The 19,610-nt window shown below is 48.2% G+C and overlaps 1 protein-coding gene across 1 annotated transcript in view; it reads right to left on the bottom strand.

Moving 5' to 3' along the window:
- Positions 1–8,814: 8,814 nt before the first annotated feature.
- Positions 8,815–19,610, bottom strand: part of PLA2G4B (phospholipase A2 group IVB) — a 33,606-nt gene continuing 22,810 nt past the window's right edge. Inside the window, 5 exon segments of the mRNA XM_039534379.1 lie at positions 8,815–9,056; positions 11,858–12,047; positions 13,477–13,643; positions 16,429–16,620; positions 17,573–17,677. Coding sequence (XP_039390313.1) covers positions 8,815–9,056; positions 11,858–12,047; positions 13,477–13,643; positions 16,429–16,620; positions 17,573–17,677 — 896 coding nt within the window.

Below are 19,610 nucleotides of genomic sequence, written 5' to 3'. Positions count from 1 at the left end.
CCCCTCCATTGTAGGGGCAGCAAGGGGACTCCGCAAGCTGCCCCTGCAGCTCCCATTGGCCGGGAACCATGGCCAATGGGAGCAGTGGCGCCTGCGGATGTGGCAGAATGTGGAGCCCCCTGGCTGCACCTCCACATAGGAGCTGGAGGGGGAACATGCCACTGCTTCTGGGAGCTGCTTCAGGTAAGTGCCACCCAGAGCCTGCACCCCTGAGCTGCCCTCCCATGCCAACCCCCCTGCCCACTCTCCTGCCCTCGGTCCCAGCCCGGAGCACACTCCTGCACCCCAAGGTCCTCATCCCCAGCCAGAGCCCTCATCCCCCCCTGAACCCCTGAACCAGCCCAGTGAAAATGAGCAAGTGAGTGAGGGAGGAGCGCGAGTGATAGAGGGAGGGAGATGGAGTGAATAGGGGGCAGGGCCTTGGAGAAGGGGCGGGTTAAGGGTGTTCGGTTTTGTGCGAGTAGAAAGTTAGCAGCCCTAGACCGTGTGGGGACAGACGGCAACCCCAACGCTGACCCTGGGCTCTGCTGGACCAGCTGGCTGGCATCACCCGATCCTGGACCCTGGATCCTGACGGGCAGGGCGGCGGTGGGGAGGGACCACTGGACCTGGGAACCAACTGAAAAGGAGTAGAAATAGGCCCCAAGTCGTAGAGCACCCCTTTGTCTAACATCCTCCTCCTAGTGTTGAAGATGGCCACTTTGGCCAGGGCCAGGACGAGATTGATGAGGAGGTCTCACGACTTGGTGGGGCCTTGGACAGGGTATGCAAATATAAACAGGTGTGGGGAAAAGTGCAGCCAGAACCTCAACAGCCCTGGCCTCTCTGAACTGAGCGAGGCCGTCATGGTCACCAAGTGACGATCCAAGAACAGGGCCAGCCGAATGCTGGAGGAGTGGGCCCATGCGAGATGGAAACATGATTAAATAAACGCAGTCCAACTGAGAGTGGTGCGACCCATCACCCTCCACCTGGACATAGGTGAAGGTGGTATTGTCGTCTGGGTGGTGGTCACGCCAGACGTCCACCAAGGAGTGATGGTCGACAATCTCCCTGAGGGCACCTGCAGCAGCCTGGCTGCTCTCGAGCCCTGAGCGATCCCGGTCCTCAAGGGTGATATTGAAATCCCCGCCCAGGACCAGGCACTCGCGAGGATCCAAGATGCCAAGGAAGGTGGATGCCTGCTGGTAAAAATGCACCCGCTCCGGGCCGCGTTTGGGGCACAGATGTTGACTAGATTCAATATCAGCCCCTCCACACAGGCCCAGATGTGCAGCAGGTGACCTGGCACAACCTCGGCAACACCCAGCACCTCAGGCTGTAGGTTGGGGGAGAGCAGGGTGGCCACCCCAGCCGGATGGGCGCTGAGGTGACTAAAGTACACCCCGTCCCCACACTGCAGCCTCCGCCTAGCCTCAGCAGCTGGAGCCGTGTGGGTCTCCTGCAGGAAAATCACAGAGTACCCCTTCTCCCAAAGGAAGGAGAGCACCTGGCTCCTGCGGAGACCCACCCTACAGCCCCGGGTGTTCAAGGTGGCAAAGACAGTTGGTTTTATAGTGAGGATTGGGGAGGACCTTGTGGGCAGGGGTGTCAGTAGCCCCCAGCAGGCCTCACAAAGCCATGCCCGACTCCAAAAGCCATCAGGGAGTCACGGAAGTTGCGGGCCCACCGATAGGCCGCGATGTCCTGTCTCTCGGTCCCCCTCCCCTCCTGCAAAATGGCCTTCATGGCCTGGAGGATGAGATGGAAGTCCCCCCAGCGCTGGAAAGTGAGCTTACCCTTATGCTTGAAGCCACGGGTTTCCAATAGGAAGTGGTGCAGCTCGTCCCGCAGCACAGCGGAGGACGGGGTCACAAACCTGCTGCCATCTTCCAGTTGGGCCCGCATGGAAGTCCCGTGGCCCACGGAGATGGGCAAACAGGGGGCAGACCCCGCCCGCCGTGGTGCCTGTAGCGGTGGCACTGTGTGACCCGTCTCCAGCTCTGGCGGGGGAGGGGGCACGGGAGGGGAGAGTAGACCCTAGTAGAGGGTCAGGGATGGGGGACACGAAAACTGCTCCCTGAAGGTTGTCTGAGGATAGGGGAAACAAAACAACCCTGGGAGCGGCAGCAATATGGGGAGTGGAGGGGAAGGAGGTGAGCAACGCATCACTGGGGGTGGGAGCAGGGCTGGGGTCAGCGCCAGGAACTGAAGTGGAGGCAAAAGTGGGAGAAGGATCCCCAGCAGGCATGCCACCAGGATGCAGCACCTCTCAACCGGATTCAGGGGCCGAAGGAGCAGGGACAGGAAGTGGGCCCTCAACAAGCACAGCACCCTCAACCACGGTGTCAGGTATGGTGGCATCAGCAGCAGGTTCCCCCCACTGGGAAGGGAGTCTGCCCTGCCTCAGAAAGGGGTGCACCCAAGGGCTTGGGCCCTGGCCTTCGCCACCAGGGGCTCGGCAGCCAGGAGCAGGATGCCGTCTGAGGCCAGGCAGTTGGGTGGGGGTGGCAGGTCCCGTCACGCAGCAGAGGTAACACCGGGCCGCTCCCAAGGAGTAGCGCACGCGGTAATGGGCCTCCTGGTCCTGTTGGGATCCAGGAAGTGGGCAGGCAAAAGCCTGCCTGCGGCTAAAGGACCTCCCACTAGCCTAAGGGGAGGCTCCAGAGGGCCAGGATTCCAAATGATTGCGGGGGACAACTAAAGCTATAACAGGAATGGGAGTGAGGTCACAGGGCTAAATGAAGGGAACTGACCAGGGACACTGAGCAGATTGCCCTAGACAGTGCTCACTGCTCCTTGAAGGTGTCAAGGAAGCCCACAGGAACTCTGCCCGGATGCAGAAACAGACTGAGGAGCAGAAATAGGCCTCACAGTCGCAGGAAACCCTATTGGCCAACCTCCTCTACCTGGTTTCGGAGATGGCCATTTTGGCCAGGGCTAGGAGGAGGTTGACAAGGAGGTCCCGCGACTTTGTGGGGCTGTGACATGTCTAAGACCAGATTAGAAGACAGGATTTCTACCCTGGAAAAAGTCTATATAAGGCCAATGCCTCATCTCCATCTTCAGGGGCCAAGGAGAGGGAGTGCATAGATGAGATGATGAGGGGAAAAGTGCAACTAAAAATGTAATAAGATATCTAGAAGGAGCTGGAATAAGGGCTGCAACCTGGGGCCAGAGTCTCCCTTATGCTGCAAAAGGGGCAGGTGTCTGGGACGGGAGTGAACCACTCCAAGTACACGCCCCTGCTCATGGCTCCATGAAGGAGCTGCCAACTGATGTCCCCTGCAGCCCTTGGGGCCAGGGTGGAATATAGGCTGGCCCACTGGGGCTCCTCACCCTCCAGAGGTGACAGGAGGGCCCACCACTTTGTGTAGGGGCAGGACGCGAGAGTGAGGACATGAAGCGTGTGGAGCATGAGTGTGTACAGATGTTTTCTTGGTGCGGGCCGGAACTGAACTGGCTGCAATTCATGCAGCTGGCTTGCGGTAAAGGGGTGGGATGGCTGGGTAGGTCCATGGGGTAGGGGCCCAATGAAAAGGTCTGGAGGGCCTGGGGTGTAGGGCGGGTGGGGCATGCTCTCTCACAGGACCCAGTCAAGGAAAACCCGAACAGTGGGTGACAAAGCAGCCCTCACCTCCTGAAGTATGCATCAGGGAGTACGAGGCCTAGAGAACCCCATGGGCAGAGTGAGCATCAGGGGATCCAGCCACTCTCCCCGGTCGTAGTCCAGGAGGTCTCCAACTCTGGTGACTTCTGCCAGGTTCAACGTCTGGCGCACGAGGGGAACTCTGCCATCTGCACACGGAGCTGGGGCTTGTGTAGCAGGGGGGCTCCATAAGGAAATCTGCCCCCACGGTGGCTGCCATGGACCTGGTCAGCAAGAGCGGTTTCCAGGTCTGGAGGCGGGCCTGGTAGAAGACTGGCAGACCTCTTGGATGGAGCTAAAGGAGCTGCCGGTCATATGGGAGCCCTTGGAAGCGGCGCAGGAAGCGCTCTTGACCCGGGCAGAGGAGGCTACCGAGTAGACAGGCTAACAAGCCTAGTCACCCGGGTCCTGGACCATGAGGAGCACGTCAGCAGCATATGCCGACAGGACCAGCCACACCTCCAGCTCTCGCAGCACCAACCCCGTCAGCATCTGGCAGAGGAGGAGGAGAAGGGCTCAATTGCCAGAGCATATAGCTGGCCCAAGGGCGGGGGCACCTCTGCGGTACACCCCCGCCTGAAGCTGACCATCTTGGTCAGGGGCTAATGGAGCCTGACCAGACACTCCATGGAGGCGTACAGCACCTGGAGAAACCTAACAAACTGGGGCCTGAACCCAAATGCTCACAGAGTGCCCAGGGAATACCTGTGGTCCAAGAAGGACCCCTTCAAGCACCACCCCATCATGCATTGCCTGGGCACAAGGGTGAGATGTGGGGGGCAAGGGAAGGTAGGGGAAGAAGGGGTGCTGGCTGGGAATGGGGCAGGGCAGGAAAATCACAGGAGGCCACTGAAAATGTGAAGGTGGGACAGGCAACCAATAGGCCACCCAAAGTCTGGCGCGGGGCAGGCGCGGTAGCAAACACTGAAGGGCCAGGGTGGGCCAGGCAGACTAACAGACAGGAAAACTCCCAGAGGGTCAAGGTGAAAATCGGGAGAGGGGACAAATGGGCAGCAATGGGCAGGTGGGGAAAGGGGCAAACTAATGCAGAGAGGCTGGGGGGCACCAGGGAAGGGCGGGTCTGTAAAACTCAGTCAGCTGGGACTGTTTGGGACTATGGGGCAAAGCAGCTGGCTGTGTCCAGGGGCGAAGAGCAGGTCTGGGTGGCAAATGGGGGAGGGGAGCAGCTGAGCGAGGGGGAGGCCTCCCCACAACAGCAGCAGGCATGACCACCACCCCAGGAACAGAGATGTTGGGAGTCACTCAGCTTGTGACCAAACCCCCTCCCCTCCTCCTCGAGGGTAGCAGCAGCCAGAGGAGACCCAGGGATGGTGGTGGTATCAGGTATGCTTCTCCAAAGGGCAGGCAGAGCCCCCCACCTGCACAGCAGCAGTTAGCCCAGGGGAGAGCTCCAGCCAGCAGGGCAGCCAGAGCAGAATGACCAGTGGGCAGAGGGGGTGGTACCCCTCATGGAGCCCTGGTGGGCCAAAAGTAATGTCAAGGAGGACTCTAAAGAGATTGATTTTTAAGATCTTAGTGATTAGTTTATTACCTGATCAGGGCCTTGAACCCTGGACCTTTAGATTAAAAGGCTGATAGTTTAACCAACTGAGCTGGGCAAGCTCACACGCAACCAGCATTCTGGGTCCGGGACCTTGTGGGGCCTGCCAGCAGTTCTTGTCCCCACTGGGCTGGGCAGCAGCCCTGGGCCCCACCAGCTGCCCTGGACTCCCCGGGGCTTAGTAGCAGCCCCTGCAGCCCCAGCTCCTGGACCCCGCTGAGCTGTTCCCCAGACCCTGCTGGACTTGGCTGCTGTCCCCACATCCCAGGCCCCATGGGGCTGGCCAGGAGCACCCATCCTGGACCTCGTGAGGCCAGCCTACAGCCCTGATGCTGCCCCTTGGAACCAGACCTCATGTTCTTGAATTCTATAACCAAACATTCATTGTCTGTGCCCCCTCACCATACCCCATGCATAGTGGTTGTCCTGGGTCAGAGACAACCCAGAGTTCAGAGGCACATCTGTGTGAGTTCACCTCCCACCCCAGGAAGAAGGCACCTTGCTTGCTCTGCCCTCTGAGCACTTGAGTTGACTGGCCACCCTGCCAACATCAGCCAAAGTTGATTCCCTTGAGCAACCCCATCTGCTGGCTATCTAATCAGAGTCGGTGTGTTCATGTAAATTAAGCTTGCGCCTAAAGTCTCTCTCCCTCCCTGCTAGCTGGCAGGGAAGAATTAATTCAGTTCATTTAGACCCTGCTTACATCTACAATACATAGGCATGTATGTTTTTCTTGGAGGATCAAGGATGAATATGGATTGAAAAACCCTTCAATAGTATGAACCTGTCATAGGTTTATTCCCCACTTTGAACTTTAGCATCCAAAAGATGGGGACCTGCATGGATCCTTCTAAACTTAAATTCTAGTTTAGATCTGGTACTGCTGCCACCAACCAAAAAATATAGTGTTTTGGTACACTTTCTGTTTCCCCAAAACTTTCCCTGGGGAACACAGATCCAAACTCCTTGGATCTTAACACAAGGAGAAATTAACCATTCCCCCCTCCTTTCCCCTCCCTGGGTTGCCTTCAGAGGCTCCACACTGATTCAAACTCCTTGAATCTAAACCAAAGAGGGATTCACCTTCCCCGCTCTTCTCTTCCCCTCCCCCCCACCTATCCCTGGTGAGTCAGACTAATCCCCTGGGGTCTCAAACAAGGGGGAAAAAATCAAACAAACAGGTTCTTAAAAAGAAAAGCTTTTAATTAAAGAACGAAAAGTAAAAACTATTTCTGTAACATCAGGATGGAAATGCTTACAGGGTATACAGCGTATAAAAACTAGAGGGACTCTAGCATAAGTACAAGTACAGCAAAAAGGTAAAATATTGTTCCAGCAAACACACATTTGCAAATACAAAAATCAATCAAAAGACTAATCCGCTTTTCTAATACTCACTATACTGAATAGAAGAGAATATTTCAGGAAGCTTGGAGAGCCTGGATGTATGTCTGGCCTCTCTTAATCCCAAGAGAGAACACTCCCCAAAACAAAGAACACAAACAAAGGCTTCCCTCCACTGAGGTTTGAAAGTATCTTGTCCCCTGATTGGTCAGGTGTTAGCCAGGTTTACTGAGCTTGTTAACCCTTTACAGGTAAAAGAGACCTTAACCCTTAACCAGGGGCGGCTCTACCTTTTTGGCCGCCCCAAGCAGTCATGTGCGGGAGGCGCCCCGGAGCCACGGGAGCAGCGGACCTCCCGCGGGCATGACTGCAGAGGGTCCGCTGGTCGCGCGGCTCGGCTGGACCTCCCGCAGCTGCGGACGGTTCGCAGGTCCGGCGGCTCCGCTTGAGCTGCCGCAGTCATGCCTGCGGGAGGTCCAGCCGAGCCGCGGGACCAGCGAACCGTCCGCAGTCATGACTGCGGCAGGTCCGCCGGCCCAATCTGCCGCCTCCCCCCCGGGAAAGGGCCGCCCCACGCGCGTGCTTGCCGCGCTGGGGTCTGGAGCCGGCCCTGCCCTTAACTATCTGTTTATGACAGAATCAGATCCTAAGCCAGTATAAGTCACTGTAACTCCTTTGACTTCTGTAGCACTATGCTGATGTGCCCCAGCTGAAGCTCTGGTTTTTAAATGCTGTGTGTTCTGTTCAGAAAATTTTCAACATCGTTTGAATGTACAGAAAGGTTACAAAGTCTGTCCCCCTAGTTCCAAGTCACATTCTTCAGTGTATTCATAATTAAATGAAAACCAGACTAAGTTTTTTTTGTTTTTCTTTCAGCAAAGCGGTATGAAGAATTTTCCCTTTTTTATTTTGGCTAAATGTTAAATATTTCTCCATTCCCACCTATTAAAAATACTTTGCATAAGATGTTATAGGCAATGGTTTTGTAAAGAACAAATTTCCTGTGTAAAAAATGCCATAACTGTTTACTCAATTCTGTATGAACTTTGCCCTGAGCTCAGTTTGTACAAAGGAATAAGAACATCTAGGCTTATGTCTTCTTGGCCCAGTAAAAGTGACTGAGACATGTCTCCATTACAGCCACTTATTTCAGGGCTGAATTTGGCCCATGATATTCTTTAAAAGCATCACACACAAAGTAGTTAATAAAAATAATTTACACTATAGCATGTTTCCACCAGCAGAGTCTCAAAATCATTTTACTAATTCTCTAAAGCTTATTTCACGCACCACTGAAATGTATCTGATCTTGGATGGTAGAATGTGACACCATTTCTGTGCCCATTTGTTTGAGGGAATGGAAGGAATGACTATTTTTTCCACTAAGCCACAAGGGGAACATAGGTAGGTAGAATGGAATTCTCCCATTAGAATTTGGCCATGCTACCCTAACTCTTTTTACTCTTGTAATACCTGGTCTCCAGTGCTGAGCCCACATAAACTCCCATTTAAGTTAAAGGGATCCAAGTGCTCCAGACCTCTGAAAATCAGGCTTTTCATGACCGCAAGTGGTCAGGGCTTTTGTTTGTAATGTATCATCCCAAACTCCGCACCTCTGACAACATTCCCGCAACACCATGAGGGGATGGCGGGGAGGGGGCAGTGGCTTAGTACTGAGAGAAGAGTTTCAGAGTGGTAGCCACGTTAGTCTGTAGCAGCAAAAACAACAAGGAGTCCTTGTGGCACCTTAGAGACAAACAAATGTATTTGGGAATAAGCTTTCGTGGGCTAAAACCTACATGGAGTGAAAAAAGTAGGCAGGTATAAATATCAAGCATATTAAAAGATGGGAGTTGCCTTACCAAGGGGGCGGGGGGATCAGTACTAACGAGGCCAATTCAATTAGGGTGGATGTGGCTCATTCCTAACAGTTGACAAGAAGGGGTGGAGGGAAAATTATTTTTTTGTAGTAACCCAGCCACTGAGAGAAGAGTGTAACTCACTGAACTACCACTGGATTTCCTGGGAGGTCTCCTACCAACCACTAACCAGGCCCCATGCTCAGCGCTTATAAGAACACAGCCTGAGGTTGGTATGGCTGCAAAAACTGGATTTTTTTAATAAAACTTGTTTACAGCTAAGACAATTTGAAATGGACAAGATGAGCAATACACAGATGCCGTACCACTTCATACAATGTAATAGGTAATCAGCAGTGCCTCCGGTAAGATATTGGCAGAACACTGTAACCTACAGTGGGTAGATAATGCAGAAATACTGCCTAGGCAGATTGAACTTCAGAACTGGTGGGTAAACGTCCACTCATGCTGGTTCTCCTCCATGCCATAGCCCTCTGGATGGACTGTAGAATCAGGTCTTTGTTATTGAGGATGTTGTAGCTACTCAGATTCACCAGTTTGTCAAAGTCTTCAGCAGAGTACATCAGTTTTGTAAAATAATATGGTGAGTTATTGGTCAAATTTATATCACCATCCTTCATCTCCAAGGGACTGCGCTTCACCCCTGCAGAGGAAGAGAAAAGCCACCACTGTGAGCTGAATCTTGAATATGAAAGACAGGAAAATGTGTGTCTGGCACACATAACATTCTCAATAGCAATAACAGTGAACATTTTCTGTTAAGTCCTACTGGTCATTAGATGAGGGCTAGTATAAATGGAGCAGTATGATTGGTCAAAAGGGGATTCTAACTCTGTGGGTATCCTGCAGGCATAAATAGGTGTTTTTTGATGAAGCTAAGTATAATACGTCTGCATTTCAAACTCTGACTTTAAACCGGATGACAAACCAATGTCAAAAGCCGAGAAGGAACAAAAATACATCAGAGGCAGTGGGCCAATTTTTTCCCCTCTCAGTTAAACTGGCATAAATATAAAGTAATTCCATTAATTTCAATGCTCTGGCTTGACATTACACTGAGTGCAGAATTAGGCCTATAGGCCTTTTCTGAACACTACTGGCCTGATTCTCAAGTGCCCCGTCCTTGCACACAGTTCCTGCTCAAATTAGCAGGAGCTGCTGGTGCTCAATACCGCTGAAATTCAGGCCATATGAGTCAAATTCTGCCAGCAGGTAAATCCATGCAGTGCCACAGGAGGCAAAAAAAAATAAACCAACAGAGTCCAAGCCAGTCGCACATGGAAGAGTGGAAGGGGGCGGGGAGTCTTCTGTATATCAATCTGCCTTCCTCCAGCCATCAGGGATCACATCTTCATTCTCCAGTTGAACACCATAGCCCAAATGTGCCAGTATCCAACATTCCAATGTTTTATTATTTATTTAACACTTAATATCAGGAAATCCTGTTTACTGCATCCAAGGACTACAGAAACCAAATATTTATGTTTTTGAGTTTGGAGTTACGCTTCCTTCCTCTCATTTTGCAAGAGAATCTAATTTATTTGCAGCCTGAAAGCAACCTGCCCAGATCAGTCTAATTTTGTACGATCTCTGCTAGATCTCTAAACAGGCCGTACATGAGATGTTATCTGCAATATCCACCTGAGCCATGTGAAATTGACACCTACACTATGCGCATGAAGTATCAGCTGCCTTCCACACTCTAACTTGGATTGTCAGTTTTTCCTGTAAGTTTGATTTCCAGGCTAGGGATACTGAATAATACTATGTAGAATTTCTGGTGATGAGCTAACACTTTGCCTCAAAAGGATCTTTTAGTGCTCTAGCATCATAAGCCACATTTTCTATGCCAACCACCTACATTGTAGATGCCACTGCTTGTTTTGAGCATACAAATGCAGGATTTTCATTTTAAAGGGCCAGCTTTTCAAAACTGGCCACCTAGCCAAAATCAAATGATTAAATAAAAAGCTCTCTGGGGTGTCTCCCACTCAGCCAGAAATGAAAATTACCACCTTTAAAGTTGAAATCACTAGACCTCCCATTCCCCAAATGCACATTTTTACAGTTGTCCTGTCAGCTTGAAGCCCAGATCTATGAATAAATTACTCTTTGGAGGCAAACACGTATGACTCATAACTCACAGGTTTGGGATTCGGACACTGAGAAGCTAAACTCCTGCATTCCTTCCACATACTCTCAGCTGCTTTTCATTAAGTGAACTGTGAAAGCCTCTGTTTGACCTGCTATGCTGTGTTCAACAGCTTTGCCTGAACGAGCATTACTCTGTGAAGCTTTCTCTGTCCCCATGGACCAGCTCCAGCCTTCTTCCTAATATGTTGATTACTAACCTGTAAAGTTTCTAAACCGGATTTAGTCACAGTGTGTCTGTTTATCCTGTGTTTAACACTAGTATTAGTGTTCCATGGTAAATGATAGTAACAGTGGAGACATTTTTCTTAACCGCTTATTTTTTAGTTGCTCATAACTTTCTTCAAACATTCCTTCTGGGGAGAAGTTTTCCATGCAGTTGTCCCAGAGCAAATGAATTTTTCTGCAAAGCTTGAACAGAATCGATTTAACTATTAGAGTATTTTTCTTTGCGAACTCATCTAAAAAACCCAGTTTGCTTCAGGTCAGATTTGAAATTTTGCACTCCGATAGCTCAAAAGGGCTGCAGCTAGAAACTTCAAGCCTGGCTGGCTTCAGCATCCTCACTGGGAAAGGCAAATAATTCCAAGGTTGAATAGAATCAATTCATTATTTTAAAAGGTCTGAGTGTTTACAATTGGAATGTCTGCACAGACAACATTGCCTGTTGCTTTTTTTCAGGGTGTCCCACAGCTGTTTAGAAAACTGGATACCTACTAAATCCTTCTAGCTTTAAAGTGTCTTTTGCGGCTTAAGGCATCAATTTCAAGGCACCTTCTGAGGGAACAGTCTGCTACTAAATATCTACAGAGATTTAAGCACAATCTTGGTGCAGAGAATGAGCGGTGCTAGAGGTGGTGCTTGCCTCCCCGTAGGTCATGGGAGTGTCAGAGGAGAGCAGAGCCCATTTACAAGGGGTGGAGCTGCTACTCTAATATGTTCTTCCCCCAGAGTCCAGGGAGAATTCTAGCTGAGTCAGCCAAAAATTCTCTTATCCCATCTCCCACTACAACCCAGCCCCCTCCACACTTTTCACATGCAAAAGCCACAGAGCATCATTTACTCTGACATTGTTTGATAGTCTGCATCAATCTCCAGGTGTCTGCTCAAACTTGGCTCTGTCGAGGCTTTTGCTGTTATATGTTAAGTCACTGGAGAGTGCAGTCAAAAACCAGGGACTCAGCCCAGGGAGGACATAACACAGGTGAACAGGACAAATGGGAAATCAGATGTGGGAAGACGGGTCACACAAAGTGTAGTAAAATGATTGTTTCCTGTGGACAATGAACTTACCAGGTTCCTTGTACTCCTTGAAAGTGTTGTTCACCAATGGGAAGTGGAGCACTGTGGGAGCTCTGGGGTTCTCTGCCTCTGAAAACATGTAACATTCCTTGGGATTCTTCCTGTCTTCCTCACTCAGCTCAATTTTGGGGAATGGGATTCCTTGCATTTTGCAATATCTGTATGTCATCTCTAATTGCTGCTTAGACACAGAATAAGACCACATTAGAACCCCCCCCAAAAAGACTAGACTCGGGCTTTCCTGTAACAAGTGACACTGAATTACTCTGAAACCACACGAGGCACAATACTGAATGATACAAACACCCTATACAGCTGTCTGACAAAAGCCTCCATGTTATTAAACCTCAGAGGGTGGGAATTTCCAGCACTGGCTTAACTCTGTTTCCATTGCAGTTGGTGGCAGTTTTAGCCTAGATTTTAGTGGGGGCAGAATTAGGCCAACCCTGAGTGTTTTGAAAATCCCATCCATACTTTACAAACAAACCCCACACAGAGTAATGAAAGGGGCTTGTGGCAAGAGAGAAAAAGGGTTACAATTATTCTCTATTAGACATAGGACACATCTGAATTTGCCAGAAGTACAGAAATGTCTGAGCCAAGCTTTTTGTTCAGTCCATTATCAAGAGAGGGATGTTCAATGCCAAGGTTTTGTTTCAAGCTCACCCATACTGTCCATCCATGCCAGCGGACACTCCGCAGGCATGCCACCGAAGGCACCCTGCCTGCCACCCTCGTGCCGACCAGCAGAGCGCCCCCCGCGGCTTGCCGCCCCAGGCACGTGCTTGGCGTGCTGGTGCCTGAAGCCACCCCTGCCCGGGTGGAGTGCCGGAGCAGGACAAGCCCCACAACCCTGCTCTCCAGCAGAAGCTCTCGGGCAAGCTTAAAACTGCTCGCAGGCTGGATCGGGCCCACAGGCCGTAGTTTGCCCACCCCTGAGCTAGTATCTAGTGTAGTCTGTGGAGCAAAGATTTACTACACTCCTTGCAAGGAACACTAAATATCTGAGCTTCTATGCTCTGGAATGACTGAATTTTCCAGCGGTCTATGTATGTAACTCTAAGCAGTTCACTGTGCATTAATCCAACATGGAAATGACTGTGCCATACATATGGAGCCACTCACTGTCAGAATGGAAGGAAAAAGCAGGCTAATTCTCACATTCCTATTAAAGATGTAAAACATAATAGCTAACCTCATTTTTTCATGAAACCATGTATGCAGGGGAGGCTCTTGATGTAAACTGGAGATAGGCTTTGTTGGATTATACCTTTTCTGTGCATTTTTACTGGTGTTTTGGCCATTCTGACTAGTTTTCTCTCCCATGAAGGGGAAAATAGTGGGACCCTCTTGGTGTTTATTAACTAAACACTGTTTAGTTTGGTGGCAAAAGATATTGGACCTAATTCAGCAACTGCCTATAACAATTCTACCTGGGTATTAATTTTCTGATATCAGGAGTTACTTCTCTTTCGTACAACTGTGATAGTGGACTTCGGACTACTGAGTCCAAATCCTGTACTGTTAAAAACAAAATAAAAATGGCAGGCAAGCCTTGTAGGAAAAGTGCCATCAGTGCTACAAGCAATAGTGAATTTGAATCGTCTCACCTGGAACATATTGCCCATCGAGTAATCAAGTGAGATGATGACATCCACATTCCTCTCTGGCTTGAGAAGCGGTGGGCAACTGGTGTTAATGAAATAGCCAACATCTATTAGGCAGAGATGTTTCTCCCGTGGAGTCAGTTTGTTAGGGGATACGTCCAGCACAGTGTCTGAAAAATAACTGCATTTTAATCAATGTATCACTAGGAACAATGGACTATTTTCTAAGAACAAGAAAAAACAAAAAGAGAAGAGAGTATTAAGTGATATCTTGCAGTAATATTAATACTGTTGTAACATGCTTTTCAACTCCCCATAATTGCCTCCTGAGGTTACGTTCCCTCTATATCTGACCCCTCAACTAGTTTCTTTTAATACTGCTCTTCACAACATAACAACGTCTAGAGTGGTTTTCTCCTGTCTTGCCTTCCTACCTCTTCTCCATTCTCTGTTTTAATATATCACATGGGAGAGAACGTCTTTTGAACAACTTTTGTTTTTGCAATCTCAGAACAAGAGATCCTTCTCTCTGCTTGAAAATCAGAATGTAGCCTGTCTAGTGTAATTCTCAAATCCAAATATTTGCAAGTTACCTTTTCTTGCATTCTTATGTTTCTAACAGCAACAAATATCATACTTCAAATGTATAGCATCTCTTATCCAAGGATCTTATAGTACTTATGAAAATTAATTAAGCCTCACTATTCCTAAAAAGTAGGCAAATATTACTGGATGGATTTTACAGAGGGGTAAACTGCAGCGTGCAGAGATATAAGGCCCAGATCCTGATATCTTGAGTAGCACACCACCAGTAGTCCAGTCCATTTGGCTTCCCCATTCTAAGTCTATTACCATTCCCTGGTGGTAAATGCATTATCTTACTCCCTGGGAGTAAGGCACTATTCAGCATGAGTAAAGATATCAGAATATGATCCTAAATGATTTGCCTAGGGTCACAAAATGAGTGAATGGCAAAGCCAGGAACAGAACCCTGGAGTCCTGACTAGTTTGTAGTCAGAAGCAGGAGTTAACAGCTAGATCACACAGCTGCTTTATGTATTTTTTAGCATATTTCATTTTTGCTGACCTGTCTGCCATAGAATCATACAACAGAGTTGATTTAAAAGATGTATAATAACTGTAAAGTGTTCCACATTTTGGAATGCATCTTTGACAGCATCTTGAAGTAATAAATTATGTTTCCATATCCCACTGTTAAAATTAGCAAATAATTCTGTAAAAATGTGACATTCAGGGCTGCTAGAAACTCAAGATCCTGATTTAATGAGGGAAAGTCACTTGCTGATTCACACACCAAAAGCAGGAAGGGGTTTACATTTCAGTTCCTTTTGGTTGGGTGTATATTATTAATTTAAAATTCCACCCCCAACCCAAACCCCCATCTGCATATCACTGTGTTGAAAGTGTCCTGTACTTACTTTTCACTGGAAATCTGAATTAAAGTAAGCACTTCATTGGGAGAGTCCCCTTTTATATATTCAAACTCAAAAAGAGCTTTAAATAAATCTTTCCCATTAAAATCCCTCAAGGGAGTCAACTGGAATCATTAATTATTTCACAGTGTGAAATTCCCTGTTCTCATTTCACAAATTTACCACAGCAAAAATGAGGCCATTCATGAGCGCTCTTCTTCCCTCTCCAACCACCACCTGGCTGGTAAAAAAGTCAAGTTAAACCCAGGCCTGAGGTTTTCAAGTAGGTCTAAACTAAAGAAAACTTTTTAAAATAAAATAAACTGCACCTTTAACCTAGAAAGCCTACCCTTATAACTCATAACACATGAACTAGGGGTCACCAAATAGGCTACAGATTTAAAACAAAAGGAAGTATTTCTTCACACAATGCAGTCAACCTGTGGAACTCCTTGCCAGAGGATGTTGTGAAGGCTAAGACTATAACAGGGTTCAAAAAAGAACTAGATAAGTTCATGGAGGATAGGTCCATCAATGGCTATTAGCCAGGGTGGGCAGGGATGGTGTCCCTAGCCTCTGTTTGCCAGAAGCTGGGAATGGGTAACAGAGGATGGATCACTTGATGATTACCTGTTCTGTTCATTCTCTCTGGGGCATCTGGCATTGGCCACTGCTGGAAGACAGGATACTGGGCTAGATGGACCTTTGATCTGACCCAATACGGCCATTCTTATGTTCTTATATCATTCATGCACATGTAGATGACCTCTCCTCCTGCCTCTGTTCTAAAGATGGGCTCTTGGACCTAACCTTTTTTTGGCTTCACTGAAGTAGCAAAAAGAGGTTGCAACACCTGATCAATTGTTCACTTTTCCTGCCACAGACTGTGTGCTTTCCTCCATGCCACGCCTTATGCATGGGACACCTTCCCTGAACTAATCTGCAACGCTACTATGCTCTCCTCCTGCAAATCCCTCCTCAAGACCCATTCCTACTAGGTTGCCTTCACAAATATTCCAGCTGATAATGCTCGTTGATACTGTTTATTTGATTGTATGGTTTATCCCTCTCCCCCTACACTTCAGATGTTGCTGGTTTTCTTAGGATGTGAGCTCTTTGGGACAGGGTCTTTCTCATGTTGTGCATTTGGAAAACACGTAGCATGTTGTGGGCTCTACCTAAATCCAACTGACAACAGCAGCAGAAGGATCTGCCACTGCCAGCAAGGCTGAGGGTACAGTGGCAGCCAGAGTTAGACAGGTGGGAGCCAGAACCTGCAAGGAGCTTGGAGGTGCACAGGGATCAACCTCATCCTCTTGCCTGAATTCCAGGGATAAGGTCCCAGAGTGGCTGGTTCACCAGGCACAAAGGCAGCATATACCGGCAGATTCATATTTTCAGCTGACCCATTCACTCATCTCTAACACATAATGACTTGTTACGTTTTTATTATTGCCATTAGTCGTATCCCTTGACCTGAGGTGATACCTCAAAAGTGCAGCTAATGTTTAGTTGCCGTTACCTTTCCAGTCAATAAATCCTCTCTGTTGGAGATAGTCCTTGTAAAATTCTAGGCCTCTCAAGAAGTTATGACTCTCTTCAAGTAGCGGGCGGGTGGTTAGAATGTCATTAAAGATTTCACAAAGGTTCCCTGATGTGGAACATGAAGACTTGATGACAATGGAAGAGTCATCAGAAGCATTCTTTTCTCTAGCTGGGAAATAGAAAAAGGGGGGGTAAGAGATAACTTTGACAAAGAATATGGAATGTTCCTTTCTTGGGCTAATCACCCTCTCTGTCTACTTCATGGGTCAACGCTCTTCTTGTTTCTTTGTCTGTGCACCTCTCAAGCTCTTTCTCTCTCACACACACACTTTAATGAAACAGTTGACCATATTTGATTCTTTTTTATTTAAAGAACAATTTCCAACTTCTAGTCTTTCAGATGACATGCTTGCTTCATAGCCGTGCTGACAGCCTGACATCACCAATTGCCCCAACCTTTGCATAGTCACAGTTGAAGTGAACTAGTGGTTTGAGAGCAAAATTAAAACTAATCAAAACATTTTAAATTAGCACTTAAATATGGCTGGGTTCAACAGGATGAGATTGGAAGGGTCACCAGGTGAATGGAAAGCTGAGTGAAAAGTTGTTTTTGGCTAGTAGGATGATACTAGCACTTTAGGATTCTTGGTCCTATTTGATTTCAATAATCTTTACAAGAGTTTCCATTTCAATTGTTTAAAAGACACAAAAATAAGGGAAGGGCAGTGCTACTGACCCAGCACCATTACCGAATATAAAACAATGGCAACACAATATTGGTCAGCTGAGGAAGAGGCAGACAAAAGGTTACACTGTAATATACTGGTATCAGAGTCCTACATGGCCGCCGTGCAGAATGAACCCATTTCTGTCACAAGGGGAAGACTCCCATACTATCACAATGCTATTGGAGTAAATCTGATATAAGTGAAAACCATACTGGGGGATCCACTGGTAACCACAGTGGAATGACAGAACACAGGTAATGCACTGGTGTTTAGAGAGTTTGTGAAGGTCCATTAGCAGAAGTAGCAGAAATGCATCTTCTCCTTGATAATGGGAACTATGCGGTCAGTTAAGGCAAGAATATATGTTAATCTTAAAACGCTTTAAACTCTTACCCATATCTACCATGTCTTTGGCCCAGTGGTCCCAGAATTCATCTGAATTTGAGGACCAGTATAAGCCATCCAGCAAATTCCGAGTAAAAACATTAGTCCAGATACCTGTAAGTCCAACCACATGAGAGAAACACCATATCAGCTCAAGTTAACCAGTGGTTTATCTCATCTGGATAAAAATGTCATGAATTTTTACTTACAAGCACCCATGTTGAGTATAATTAAGTAGTCTGAGTTGATTGTGCTGTAACATAGTGCCCTAGATAGAAGAGCAAATCTGGGACTTCAGCTACAAAGATTGGCAGAGCTCAGCCAAGAAAAGCTCCTCCTCAGATGCTGGTGAGCATTGCATTCTCTCACTCTACTGGAGGGCAGCTAAGTACAGACTTCACCCACCCAAAAGAGGTCCTCTAATGCCCTTGTGTATTAGTGGAGATAGAGAGTATAGAATATTGACAAAAAGGTGTGATGAAGCAGAATGAACCTAAGACCCTTCTGTGAACTGATCTTTGAGTCAGTAATAGACCAGCAGAGCACAAGGCAGTGAATCTATTAAGAGTAATATCTGCTAGGGGTGTCGCTGTTGTTGCTCTTTCCATTGGGCTGAAGAGAGTGGGAGGGCACCAACAGGGGAAGATTTGGGGGTGGATGCTAGGATGGCAGTTGGGAGGCATGAGGCACAGAAGCAAGGTGTCTGGGACTGTGGGAGCAGCCTGGTGTTGAGGGCAGTTGAGGAACAGCATTGAGCTCCACCAGGTGTAAGGGCTAATAAGGCCTTAGCAACAGAAGCACATACGGAGCTCGCCTCAGCTGTGGCACTTCTAGCATGGTTCCAGGTACTGTTTCAAGAGAGATGGCTATCACAGCACTGCAGAGACCTCACAGGGGCAGCATTTACTATGTAAATGAGACTCAGAGACATCTGCTGCTCCCCAACAGCACGTTTTTCTCTTGCATGAAATCACCAGCACCCAAGAGGGGATTATCTAATCAAGTGTTATTACTTCTATTTATAAATGAAGGCATGTATCTGTTTGATGGGAATTTGACAGGTACAGGATCGGATTGTGAGGGGACTTGTGTAGGTGTATTGGGTGCAAGGAGCTCCCACTTCTTGTGCCCTCAATGCAGGGTGTGTTCCCTCCATGCACACACATAAGAGGCCAAACTCAATCATGGTGCGACTGTCAGTGTTGCCATCTCTTGCAATGAGAGTAAGACAGTTTTAGCCCCTAGTGGAGTCAGTTAGTGATGCCAGAAGCTCCTGCCCTTGCATGGATTTCAGCCCTGCTTAAAGAGGGGAACTCATTCTGATTGGCTGCCTTCACCACATGCCTGCCTCCTGGGGAAGAGCAACTAATGATGGCCCTCTCCCCTTAAGAGTCAAGAGGCGTTTGGGGGTAGGGCAGGGGAAAGCTGACACCATTGTCACAGGAGAGGAGGGAGCAGAAAGACCCCAGCAGCTCAGGGTGATTCTGCTTCCTTCTCCCTTCCCCTTCCCGTGAAAAATAGATTGGCTCTGTTGGCTGCTTCTCCCCCTCCATCCCTGTGCCACCAGCTCTGGGAAGGGGGTGAAGAATCCCTGGAGCTGCAGGAGGACCAGAGGTAGACAGATGGGCAAGGGGTAGATGTGGGAATGGTGGGACAGAAGTGATGAAGGGCTGGGAATGCATCACTAATTGGTGGTCTACAGGATGGGCAGGTGTGGGGGCTGGTGGGGTCGAATAGATGTGGGAGCTGGTAAGTACATAATACATTTCTGGGCTGGGAGGTGGGTAGATGTGGGGCTGCAGGGTGCAGAATTAATTATTTAGAAATTTGGGGTTTGAGGAAAAGCTGGAATCTCTGCAAGAGCCAAAACCAGTCAACTCTGTATTTGGAAGAGTTGGCAACTCTGATTGTGTCAGTGGAGGAGGGGGCAAGGGGAGTTCAAAAATCAAAAGATAGATCAAAAACACAATATAATTTTTTTAAACTCTCATTATTTTAGGGAGACCGAATCATGATTTTTGAACTTTCAAGGTTGGCAATACTCGAC

The sequence above is a fragment of the Mauremys reevesii genome, linkage group 4 (genome assembly GCF_016161935.1).
Source record: "Mauremys reevesii isolate NIE-2019 linkage group 4, ASM1616193v1, whole genome shotgun sequence".
Taxonomy (NCBI): Eukaryota; Metazoa; Chordata; order Testudines; family Geoemydidae; genus Mauremys; species Mauremys reevesii.
This window is presented reverse-complemented; position numbering and strand designations above follow the sequence as displayed.